Source organism: Zootoca vivipara, chromosome 15 (assembly GCF_963506605.1).
Source record: "Zootoca vivipara chromosome 15, rZooViv1.1, whole genome shotgun sequence".
Classification (NCBI taxonomy): Eukaryota; Metazoa; Chordata; class Lepidosauria; order Squamata; family Lacertidae; genus Zootoca; species Zootoca vivipara.
The window spans coordinates 30564129-30576823 of record NC_083290.1 but is presented as its reverse complement, the minus strand read 5'-3'; the positions used below and the strand labels follow the sequence as shown (position 1 = coordinate 30576823).

Here is a 12695-nt window from a genome sequence, read left to right as displayed (position 1 = left end):
AACCCAGAAGTCTTTTTGCTGCACGTGCATTCTGCGCAGAAGCGCAAAATTGCGCTTCGCGCATGCGCAAAACAGACACTTCGACAACTGAAGAATTCGACTTACGAAGAGCGCCGTGGAACAGATCACATTCGTAAGTCGAGGTACCACTGTAAATAGTTTTGGGATTTTATGGTGCTGAGACTCAAATTTCAATTTAATGTATATTTAGGTAATAGGAGAAGTTGAATTTTGGTTTCTAATACTGAACTGTTATTAGGCAGTAATATTAGTTGCATTAACACAGAGGTTTCAGGTACTTAGGGACACTTGCCCTTGGCTAGCAGAGCAATTTGGGATTGAGAAATCATTGTCAAGGTTATACAGTGATGCCTCGCAAGACAAATTTAATTCGTTCCGCGAGTCAATTCGTTTTGCGAAAAATCCATCTTGCGAATCGCGGTTTCTCATAGGAATGCATTAAAATTTTATTCATTAGAATGAACAGTTATGGGAGGCCAGTTCAGAGTTTTCAGCAGAACTCGATATTATTTTGATTTGGTATCAGTATAGAAGTGATGAAATGGTTGTAACTAATATGCTGAGCGTATGGCATGATGTTATATAGTTGTTGTAAAGAGATTTAAACAAATGCAAATTTTAATAAATAAATAGCAATAATTGCTCACTAATGCCAGTATTCTTAAAATGTGTTAGTTTCAATTATCAGTGACAGCAGACTTGTGAACTCTCTGAAAATGAAATTTATAGTGGCAGAATGTCCTATCCAAGGGTTTTAGTAGTGAGATCATTATTGATGTGCCATCATTATGCATGGATTTTTAGAAGTCCCCAAGGAAGATTCCTTGTAAATGTGTAAAGTAAAACTAAGGAAGAGAGGGTCTTTTCTCCATCCCTGAAAGGAGGCAGTTTCATCCAGTGCTTCACAGGCACCAGAGAGTTGGGGCTCAAATGTGATTTACAACTGCAATGATGGATAGAAGAAGATGGACTTGGGGAATGGGCTGTGTTCTCAAATAATTGTTGGCCCAATTTGAAATCTAGGTCCACCTTATTGTTGATGATTTCATAATTTTGGTCCCAGGTGCCATCATTTTCTGTGGGCAGAATGGGGTTCAGTATTTATTTGCCTGTTAATTAACAGACTTTAATCATCATTAAACCCTCCAGCCCTCCCCTGGAGAGATGTCGACTTCAAAGGGCAATGAAGAAAGGAGTGTCCTCCTGGAACAGTAAGTGAAGGAAACCTGTGGTGCTCCATGAGGAGCCGAATGTGCTGCTTGGACAGTTGTTGAGGGCAAAGCAGTGGGGTTTGGCTGGTTGGCCTCCCCATAGGAGGCTGATGGTACTGTTCTCTGAGAGCCCCACATAGCATGGGCTACTTCATAGTTGAAGGAAAGTGGCTTGGTGTTCCTTGGGACCCATCAAGAAGCCTTGCTCAAATCTTCCCTCCCTGCAGGGTGCAGCGCACCATTTTTACTGAAGGAGCTACCTTGAAGACAGCCAAGGAGTTCTTGGTGCGCAATACTCGCTCCATGCACAGAAGGCAAACTGCCTTGAGGGCAGCAAAGCAGCATTGGCCTTTCGACCCGCAGAAGGCACCAGGGACCGCTCAAGACTTTGGACGCTTCCAGCGGCTGGATGGCGTACGCAAGAGCCTGGAAACGGTGAGTTGCAGCCCTGGAAAAAATTGGCCTGATTCTGATTAAGCCTGCTGGGTAGTGGTAGCCAACCTTGCAGGGTGGGGTGGGGAGACACAGGCTGACCTTCCCTCCTGGACTCCAGCACAGTAGACAAGCTGGATTTGTGCTATTCTCCATTGAGAATTGGTTGGAAGGGAAGACTGTCTTCCAGTGGTGGATGTGCACACTTGCGCCCATTTTGGCATTTGCCTCTTGGAGGAATTAAAGCAGCTCTTTGGCAGTGGCCATTCTGCTGCAAGTCAGGGAGGGATGGAACAACAGCAGCAGGTGGAAGCAAGCCGTAGAGCAGGGGCTGTGTGTGTTTTTGCACCCATAGGGCTCCCATAAACCTTGTGTGTTTCATTTAGTGGCATATAGACAAAAATCTGAAAGGTTCAGTACGATAAAATCACTCAGCCAAATCTGACAATTAAACTACTGTTGTATAACATTCACAAATCCTCACTGTGTGTTGCAGAAACCTGGCTTCTCTCTCCAATTTATCCCCATCCTGAGTAAACACTGTGTGTTTCCTTTTGGCTTTGGTATTTCACCATTCTTATTTGTTTGTTTGTTTGTTTGTCCACTCCCAAGGCACAATGCAAACAATACTAAGTGAAATAAAAAAACAGCAGAAAATTAAAATCACGACAGATTTAAAACTAGCTCAAAACACACTTTTACAGGCCTGGGAAAATCAAACGGCATTTGTTGGTTCTTTCACTGCCATTGTCAGCAGTGGTCAGAATGATGCTGAAAAATAACGAAATGCTTCCTTCTCCCCAGGAAGAGAAGACGCTGGATGAGATGAACTCCACCATGAAGAAAGGAAAAGGGCTGGTGAAGCAGACTGAGGAAGTGCTGAGCCAGCTGATGTCCTCGCTGGAAGAGGTATCTCCACATTGCTTGAGCCATGCCTGTTCTTGCAAGCCAGAGTGGAGAAGAGGCGTCAGGAGTAGAGCCCACTGAAGCAACCTGTCCAAGATCTTGCCAGGATTGTCCTGGGAAGGAACTGTTTACTGCCTTAGCTGCTTGCCAGGGTGTAAATCTCCTGGGGGTGCTTGAGCCACTCTGCTTCCATTTGTGCTCTCCTACCTAATAGAGGTGCCTACTATCTTTGGACCAACTGGAGTGGCCATCTTTGTCTTCCAACCTGCCTGGAACAGCATGGAGTTCAGCTTGTGGAAGGGGTCTCCTCACAGCTCATAAGAACTGGAAGAGGCCCGTGGCTCATGTGTATGACCAGATGCCTCTGGGAAACCCAGAAGCAGGACATGAGCCCCAGAGCACTCCTGCTTTGTGAGTGTGTCCTGGAAAAGGCCAAAATGGGTAGCAGCTTTTAGGATCTATCCTCGGGGGGGGGGGAGCTTCCACCCCTACTTCTGCCAGTCACCTGGAACGGGGGACCCCATAACTTCTCATAAGGAAAGGTAGAATTTGTGAGTAAGGGACAAGTTAAGCTGGTTATTTTATAATGGTTTTTATGGGAAATATTTCAATGGAGCAAAATGAAATGGAAATATAAAGCGAATTAAAAACATTTAAATAAAAAGGAGCAGGGGAAGGGACACGCTAGTTGTGAGAACCTGGGTTGGCATCCTTTTTTCTGACTGGCTGGAAAAGTTGGCCCTGGTGCCTCTCCTTTGCCTTCTAGCTGGCAGGAAGTGCTCACTAGAGTAGTAAGGAAATCCTCTTTTCCTCCCCCAGCTCTCTGATGAAGATACACTGAAGGGAATGGCCTGCAAGAAGGTGGTGACCTTTGATGTCACTGACTCTGAAGACACCAGCGGTGTGATGAACATGGATGAACCTCTCCACAAAGGTAAGAGTTTGTTTTTTCAAAAATGCTCTGAGCGGCATCACAGTACCAGCATTCAATGTGTTTTTACCCATTTTACACCAACCAGCCATCTGTAAGGTGGCCCCTAACCATCTGTGTTTTAGAGGGAAACGTGTTAGAAGTTCCTTTGGCGGTGAAATGGGTCTGGCGCTTTCCCTTCCTCTTGCCCTGCCCCAGTTCTCGGCCTCTCAGCTGGGAGATGTTGCCTTCCATTTTGTCAGCACTCCCTCCCTTCTGCTCTCCTGGGGTGACCAGAAATGCCATGTGGAATTTTGGGGTCGGCACATTTTGCGATGTGAGGTGAAAATATTCTATTCTCAAGAATGAGAATATTCTCTGCTAGAAAATTCTCTGGAGAATATTCTCCACAAACTCTAAATTCTAATGTAAGAACCAGTTTTACAACCCACATTTTAAAAATCTAATAAATAGTAAGTCATGTTGTGATATTGCCAGTGTAAGTAATGAATAATGTTTTTTTTTTTACCCAGTTACGTTACTGGGTATTGTGTCATTCACCATTGGCAATTCCATACCCTTGGCCATACAGGGAGATTTTTTTACAGAAAGTAGCTTTAATGCTTTATACACTTAAAGTACCTCGGCCTGTACAGTTATGTACAACAGCATGTGAGGTGGCTTGATTTAAAGAGTTGATGGTTCTATAATTTATTTAGTGCCAGTAACTGGTTTTTGCAGTGCCATTCAATGGTACAAGGTGCCATTTAGCAGAGATTGACATACTGAAATATCTATATATATATAAATGTAAAAGGTCCATGTTTGTGTTTTATTACTTTTCTCCGCAACCACTTGACCGATTGCGTTGAAATTTGGACACAATGTCATATGCAAATATCCAAGGGTTTGCATACCATTTGCGTAGACAGATGTCACACGTACGACAGGTAAAGCAAGTAAAACCCACTGTTTCCAAATACAAAACTCAGGCAGCTGGGGATACTGGGAGCACAGGAGAGGTTGCACAACAGCAGCCTCTAGCGGCGGCTACACTGGTACTGCAGGTAGGAAATCTTCCCTCTCCACAACATCTTGGCTTGGCTTTGCAGACTAGGCCAAGTAGAGGTGGGGACTCGCCTGGGTGGGGGATGGGGGGAGGAGGGGTGGAAAAGGTCATGGCTCGGGACAGGATGGGGCCAATCACAGGGATGAGCTACAGCAACGCATGGCCGGGCCAGCTAGTATATAATGATATATATTATAATGATATATTTAATGTTAATGGCTTCTTTTTTATAGTATGCATATAGTTTTGTTTATCAAACTGTGTTTTAGTCACCAACAGTTATAAAGTGTTAGATCAGGGGTCAGCAAACTTTCAGCAGGGAGCTGGTCCACTGTCCCTCAGACCTTGTGGGGGGGGAGGACTATATGTTGAAAAGTGGGGGAAAGAATGAATTCCTATGCCCCACAAATAACCCAGAGATGCATTTTAAATAAAAGGACACATTCTACTCATGTAAAAACACCAGGCAGGCCCCACAAATAACCCAGAGATGCATTTTAAATAAAAGGGCACATTCTACTCATGTAAAAACACGCTGATTCCCGGATTGAGAAGGTGATTGGGCCGTTAAAGCTATTAGAAGCACAAGATAGCCTATTACTGGATTTACTTGTATCAAACCTTAACATGCCAATTGTATTTTTTGACTTGTCCTATAACATGTACCTGTTCTAATGGAAGAATAAAATATGATTTAACTACTGAGTTTCCTTATACCAAACCTTAACATGACAATTACTGGTGCCTTTACCTTAAAATGGTTTAACTATAAGACATGATTTACTTTTTAATTTGATACTTGCAAGTGACAAGTAGGCTTTTGCTTATTTTTTTCACTGTGGTTCCTTTACTAAATATATAGTTAGTGGCAGGCTTAATGTAAGTCATTCACGTTGAATTTTCAATTTCAAGTTCGGTCCAAAAAGCAAAGAATGTAGATTCACGGCATTGCCCCTTTGAATAAAAGTATCTGTACAGTTTTTGGTTACCATCTGAACAAGTTTACCCATGAATAAACATGTATATTAACTAATTATATCATTTTCAGTGCATTAAAATTATATCATTTTCAATGCATTAAAATGAATATTCTCCTATTTTAATTGAAAATTCTATAATATTCTCATTAAATGAGATTATTCTTGAGAATATTATCCAAAAGTTTATTCTCGAGAATTTAACATTACTAAGCACATTCTTCCTTGTCTGCTGAGCTTTGCACGCCTCCTATCCTAGGAAGCCACTATAAATTCTGACCTTGCCTCTTTTGTCCAGGGATGGGGTGAATTACTTTGACTTGGCCTGTCATGTGTGAGCTGTGGGTTGGTTTCAGACTTGCAGGCAAAAGGGCTCTCTACTGCATAGCCTCTGGCTACGTCACTCTCTCTCTCCCTCTCTCCCCCCACAGTGGCTGACATGAAACCGGACCACCAGTTCCTTCCCTTTGATGAGATCCAGTACCTGGCCAACTCGCTGCAGCGCCTCACCAGTGACCTGATGGTTGTCCTCCAGCACCTGAGTTCCTTCTGCAACCAGCCGCTTCCCCTCTTCACTTCCACCCAGGGTCCCGCCTCCACATTGCCTAGAGATAGAGTTCCCCTTGCTACCTGTAACCCTCTGGCAGATTCCCATTCTGCCACACCGTCTGTACCCAACACTATCCCCCAGTGGGTCTGGGCTGGCTCAGGTCCCAGTCCCTCTGCTCCGACAGGCCCGTCAGTGGACGCCATGCTATTGGAAAAGTGGCGCAAGTATTTCCCAGGTGAGAATCTGTCAGCGTTTTGTTCTTTTGTATTCAGAGGATCCTAATGGCAGTTATGAGCCAATGGGAAATTGCAAATGTATACATGGGGTGGAGGGGGCTTAGGGCCGAGTTGCAGTGAGAGAGAGGTCTCTTTCTTTGGTTTTTGAATGCAGCAACAACACCTAATGGCCTGAGATCTTAGTTTCCAAAGGGGAAGTGTGATACTGGCTGTTTCATTTTTCAGTCCCTTTGCTAATGGACCCTAACATAGAATTTGCCTTTTGCACGGCTCCTGCACACCAGATTGACATCTTCATTGAGCTATCCACTATGACCCCAAGGTCTCATTCCTGGTTAGTTACTGCCAGTTCAGACTCCAGGAACATATATATGAAATTAGGAATTTTGAAATTAGGAAAACTGAATTTTCATCACTTTACATTGGCTTACATTGAATTGCATTTGCCATTTTTGATGGTTTTTGCTTTATTGGGTGACCAACTTGTTTGTGAGAGACGTTTTTCCTCTTTTCTGTTCAGCCTGGGAGTTTGAGAGCCCCTCCCAGGCAGAGGATTCACTTGACAAGGGAGTCCTACACCCTGCAGGGACCCTTGGATGTCCATCTCTCCTTAAGGTGGAAAACAGGAGTTGCTTCTGACCCATGCACATGCACGGCAAGTGGCAGGGCAGTGGTAGCCTGGCAGTCCCATGTTGGACTAAAAACTGATGCTCTCTTCTGTTCCAGGCAGGTTCCCTTTGTCCTGTGGAAGTCCTGGACCTCTGGACGGCACGCTGGGCTACGTGTCACCTGGGTAAGGCATCTTTATACTGCTGACAACTGGCCAGTTAGGCTAAATAGTTGGATATTCTAAGGCAGGGGTGGCCAACTCAAGAGACTGTGATCTACTTTCAGAATTAAAAACTGGCAGTTATCTGACTCATATTGGGGGGGTTCAGCTCAAAGTTGTTGAGCTCTTTTAGGGAGGAGAAAAGGCCCGTTTTTTAGGGGTTAAAAAAAAGCTTTTGGGGGGAGAGTTTCGGTTTTTTTGGGGGGGGTTAAAGGCAAGGGACAAAGGGGTAAAGTCACTCACAGAAAGATCACTATGGATCAAAACAGCAGCACAGAGAAAGCTCTGTCTTCCCTTCCAGAAATCATACAACAATGGAAGGCGGGGCAAGGGGGCAGGACAGGAGTCAGTTTTAGCGACGCTAAGGAAAGGGAGCCAGAGATCGACCGTGATCTACCAAAACCTTGCAGGGATCTACCAGTAGATTGTGACCGACCTGTTGGACATCCCTGTTCTAGAAGAATCCTTTTGTCTTGTGAAATACCCTTCTTCCCCCTTCCCTTCACATTAGGGGAAGTGGGAACACCTTGTATCTGAAAGGGCCAGCAGCACATTTCTAGGAGAGGGCAGTGGCCTGAACAGTCCACTAGGATGTCTCATTCTCCCAAACCACCTCCTCCACCACCACCACCTTGCTTGTCTGCTGCACTACCTCATTATTAGGGTACTCCTTGATACCTACATTTTGAGGGCACTTCATTAATTCTTGTTGGCTACTGTGAGAACAGGATGCTGGACTAGGTGGGCCACTGGCCTGATCCAGAAGGACCATTCTTCTGTTCATTATTCATCCCCATCCCCACCCTTCTGCTTCTCGACAGTGAGCAAGTCCGCCTGCTCCAGCGCCGTGGGACGGAGAAGCCAAACATCCAGAGCATGATCGAAGCCAACAAGAAATGGCTAGAAAGCTTCAAACAGGATTCCAGAGTGTATCCTTTTGCTCTTGCCTTGCCTCCCTCTTAGGACCAGAACCTCCAAGCACATAGTTGCCTGCTCAAACTTTAGCAACCTCCCCAAAGAAACAGATAGCTAGCAGAAATGACTTTTGAACCCATCTATATGAGTGGGTGGGTAGTTTAACAACCCAGCTATACATTCAGTCTATACTTGACCACAGTTTTCCATGTACTGTATTGGTAACCTCAAGGTTGCATTACTACAATTAACTCTGCGAGGCTACCCTTGAGGTTGGTTTGGAGGCTGCGGCTGGTGCAGAACAAGCTACCCCCCAGCATATAGTGCCTTGCTTGCGGGACTTGCATTGGCTCCCAGCCTGCTACTGAGCCAAGTTCAACGTGTTGGTGCTAACTCAGGACTAGCCTACCTGAGAGACTGCCTTATCCCTTATAATACCCAGCAAGTCACTGCTGTCACTGTAGGAGAGTTTTTCTTAAAGATTCCCAAAAGATCAGCAGTCTGCTCCACAGTAACTCGCAGCAGGTCTTTTAGTGTGGTCCTGTTCTGTGGAATGATAGGTTCCCACGACCTGCACTTTCTGAAAAGCAAATGTAGACATTTTTGTCTTTTCCAGCTGGGTGTCTACTTGGTATTGTTTTAAAGTTAAACCATTTTTATTGCACTGTGCACATCACCTTGAGCCTTCTAAAGCAGTATAGTTGGGGGGGGGAGGCATGTAGCAGGAAATTACTTGCTTGACAGCAGAGGGTGCAGTCTGAGCTGCCTCTCAGGGTGTCTCCCTGCAGCAGTTTCTGTCACTCCTATGCCATCAACCACTGCTGTTAAGGATTGCTGAGCTACATCACCTTTGTCATGAGTGGAATGCATCCTCAGCCTCTGGTCCCCTCTGCTATGTTCTTGGGATTTTCCTTCACCCAGACTGTCAGCCCTCTCCTGCCAAGTCCCTCAAAGCCCTTGACCAGCAGCCCTGGTTTGCTGCAGCTCAGACTGGACAAGAGCAACCGACTTGAGGTCTACAACTTCTGAACAACTGGGTGCAGTCAGTCCAGCTGAAAGGCAGTTCCCAGCAGCAAAGACTTGGGAGTTCTCCCTGCTTGACAATACATGGCGTTACCCCTGTACATGGCAGCCTCCTTGCCTGCTTTCTTGAGCCGTGTCCGGGCCATTGAGCCTGGCTCTTTGAAGAGAAGGGCAGCTGCAGGAGATTTGCCTGGTCCAAATGCACAAGACAGGCCATGAATTCAGTGGGGGAAACAAAGCATTATTAACCAGTAGCTTTCTGGTTGGTCTTCTGTTAACCCAAGGAAGTACCCGGGAGGTGAAGTCACTTTCCTTGAGGGAAGGAGGTGATGATTTCTCAGAGGAGGACAGTGCCTGAGAGCATGAACAGCAAAATGGCAAAACCTTGAAGCCTTGTGCTGCTTTGCCTGTGCTGCTGCTTCTGCCTCTCCCAGTCCTGAATGCAACAATGTCTTCTGGCTATTGGCTTCTATTCCAAAAGATTTTTATTTGAAGCAAGTCTTGTCTTCCAAAGCTGCAACACACACACACTCACACACAGCCAGCCAGCCCAGATATCCTACTTTGGGCTTGGGTGAGCAGTTTGCAACTCTTATGAGGGTGGAGAGCAGCAGATGCTGAAGCAGGCAGGAAGAGCTGGTTGCACTTGAATTTCCTAGTTTGCTGAATCTTCCAGTTTTCATTGGGTCTCGCAGGCTCCCTTCCCTGCTCAGGTTTTCTAGCTTTCCAAGCAGCAGAGCTGGCTGGGCAAATGCTGCTGAGGGTTCCTCCTGTATTCCCAGCTGGTGCCAGAGCCACATGTTCTTGTGCTGGAGCCACAAAATCAGGTGGGCAGCGGCCACATGTGAACTCCAGTGTACCTTCTGAAAGTAGTGGAAGCTCTTTGCCGAAGCTGCCTCCAGAAAATTAAATCTTGTGTGTGTCCCTCTTTGGGGGGGGGGCAGATGTCTGGCTGCTGTCTTACTTTTGACGTTCCAGCTGGCTCTGGCTTTTAAGGCACTAAGAGGGCAGCATGCCCCTAGAGCTGGTACTGCAGCAACACCCACGCTCGGCATGCCCAGAGGCTCCTCTCCATTCTCTTCCCTCCGTTCCTGACATTTCTCCATGCGGATTTCTGCTGCAAGTTGTCCTGCTACTCTCCTGTGGTTCCTTGACAGCACCTTATAGCTTTATGAGGGTCCCCTTCTGGAGTGTACCCAGACAATAGAAAGGGCTTACATCCTTGTCTTATGTCAAAGTGTGTGTTATGGCAAGAGAACTGGTGTAGGCCGTCAGCTACTGGCTGTATTTTGTATACCAATTAAATGGACACTTGTACATCTGTGTTGGTTTTGCCCTTTTTTTCTCCACTGCATTAGATCTAGTGGGTACTTGCTCCCCGCTCTGCCCTTTCACCTGGTATCCCCCATCCACTCACTGTTTCTTGAGCCTGCCACATTTCTGTTCTGCGGTCAATGCAGAAGCCCTCATGGAGGAGGATGGTGATGGAGGAGCAAGTTGCTGTATCCACAAATGTCTGAAAAATGTGAAATGCACTCAATAGACAAACCACACTGCCCTTTTGCTGGCTATGGAATTCTGCCTTCTGATAACCCCATAGATAGAGAATCCCTTTATTGATAAAAGGTTTTTTACACTTCCTCTGTTTTCAGTGGCAATACAGCCCCTTGCTCGGAGTGCAATCCCCGGGAAAGCAAATAAAATCACAAGCCTCCCTCTTGACACCTAATCCCTGATCTGCGCATCTACTCCTGCCCAGTGCTCTCCATGTGTGTCCGAGACAGAGAGTGAATGGGAACATGACGCTCTCTGGGCCCTAAGTGTTGGAGATTAGAGGCTCCCAAGGGCGGCAGGTTTTTCAAATAGGACAGGCCTTCTCTCTAAGCTCATTAGGACATTTGGCAGCAGCTTGCCCTGTTGACGCACCAGGAGTGTGGCTCGTCACGGACTGGCCTGAGGCACGCTGGCCTTCTGTGGAGGGCTTCTTGACTTCTCTCACCATGCTGGGGACACTGATGACGGCACTCTATTTCATGGTGAAAGCATTGGGTCAGGTCAGTATTTCTTTCATTCTAGAGCAAGGCCTTGGGAAGTAATGGCAGAAAGCAAAGCAGAAGATGGCTCCCTTCCCTGTGGTTTATTTGGGCATGGGAGGGGGGGGAGTAGTTTTGCTGTGATGTTGCAAGAAAGGAGTGTGCCGGTTCCATCCAGCATGGCATTCCTGAAAGCTGGAGCTTGAGGCTTCATTCTAGGACTTCTATCTATTGCAAGCTGGGAATTGCCCAGCAGCACCATGTGTGTTATTAGCAGAAGAGCAAGCGGGCAGCTTGATGTGGGCTGCTGAGGCGGGGGCTCCAGCAGCTGCAGGGCCATGCCACCTCTTTACTGGAGCTTTTGCACAAACTGCAAGCCTCTGGCTGGCCCAAGCAGCACCTTCCAAGTTGCAGGAAGCAGAGTTTCCCATCTGGATGACTTGCTTGGGGGTCCTGGCACTGCCTTGGGGCCCAGCTTCCCTCTTGTGTACAACTCTTGCTAAATCCTTTGCAGGTGGGCTTGCCTCTGTGGCCCAAGAGGAGGCTCTGCCAGGGAGAGCTCATTAGGTGCTGGGCAATTCCTTTGCTGTTAGGAATTGATGCTGAAATTGCAGTCACATAGATGGTAGGGCTGCTGCTATTTTCTACCGCACCAGGAGATTTATGGGGTGGTCTTTGTGGTTGCTTTGTCTTCTGAAACATGGGGGCCCCTTGTGATAGTGACTTCTGTAAATGGATAAAAGTGTAGGGGGTATGTTGGAGGGGAAGGGACAAGGTGGAGCCCTGGCTTCGCCTAATATGAACCTGTACTCTTCTGCCTTCTGCCCAGCTTGGCGACAGCCTGTTCCAGGAGGAGCCGCTGCCCTACCTTGTCCACCAGCCCTTGCCGTGGCAGGTCCAGTGTGTGACTCCAGGTCGCCGTTGCAGCAGAGACAGTGGGGTATGTGTCTTTTCCTACTAGTGACAGCCACTGGGGGCTTTGGAAATGAGCATGGCTGTTCCCTTTCAAACTTGGGTTGGTTCCTCTGTCTGATGAAGAGGGATGCAAAAGTGAAGGGCAACGGAGACAAAGGCTCAGTTCCTGGAAAGGTGTCGGGATATTTGGAGGGAAATGTTGCAAATGAAAGCCAGGAGGAGGAGGAATAGGCCCCCCTACAGAAGAGGATGCTACTGGTTGCAGCACTGAGGCTATTGTGGCTCCCCCCCCCTTTAAGGCAGTTCTTAAGGCAGAATATGGAACTGTTCATGCATGAATATGCATGAAGGCTCCCTTGGTCCATGTTGCTGCAGCAACAGTGATTTTTTAACCCTGAGCGAAACCAGACCAAACCCACTTGGGTCTTGTTTCCAGCTTGCTTGAAACTTGTACTCAGCAGTTGATGCTGGGATTGCTTCAATAACCAGACTTAATAAAGGGAAGTGCCACCTCTCCCCGGGGTCCCTTTGTAACGGGGTCAAACTAATTCATGCTCAGGAACATCTGTTAACAGTAGCTACTACCCAGGTTGGTGACATGCAGCTTTCCGGTTGCTAAATGCTGTGGGGGTCATACAATGGGGGGGGGGGAGTGTGGCTCTTTTCAT

At 46.8% G+C, this 12695-nt stretch overlaps 1 protein-coding gene across 7 annotated transcripts in view; it reads left to right on the top strand.

The window, feature by feature from the left end:
* CEP164 (centrosomal protein 164) overlaps nt 1-12695 on the top strand; it is a 46860-nt gene that overhangs the window by 30507 nt on the left and 3658 nt on the right. For 4 of the 7 annotated variants that reach the window (XR_004693960.2, XR_004693965.2, XR_004693966.2 and 1 more), the window contains 8 exons: nt 1171-1232; nt 1460-1667; nt 2469-2573; nt 3390-3504; nt 5958-6311; nt 7039-7105; nt 7963-8070; nt 8986-12052. Coding sequence is in view for 1 of the 7 variants with exons in the window: in XM_035138813.2 (XP_034994704.2) it covers nt 1171-1232; nt 1460-1667; nt 2469-2573; nt 3390-3504; nt 5958-6311; nt 7039-7105; nt 7963-8070; nt 8986-9085 (1119 nt within the window). In the remaining 6 variants the exon portion in view is untranslated. Of the gene's footprint in view, nt 1-1170; nt 1233-1459; nt 1668-2468; nt 2574-3389; nt 3505-5957; nt 6312-7038; nt 7106-7962; nt 8071-8985; nt 12631-12695 lie in introns of those variants that run through there. The other 3 variants (XR_004693961.2, XR_009556821.1, XM_035138813.2) reach the window with 3 other exon arrangements.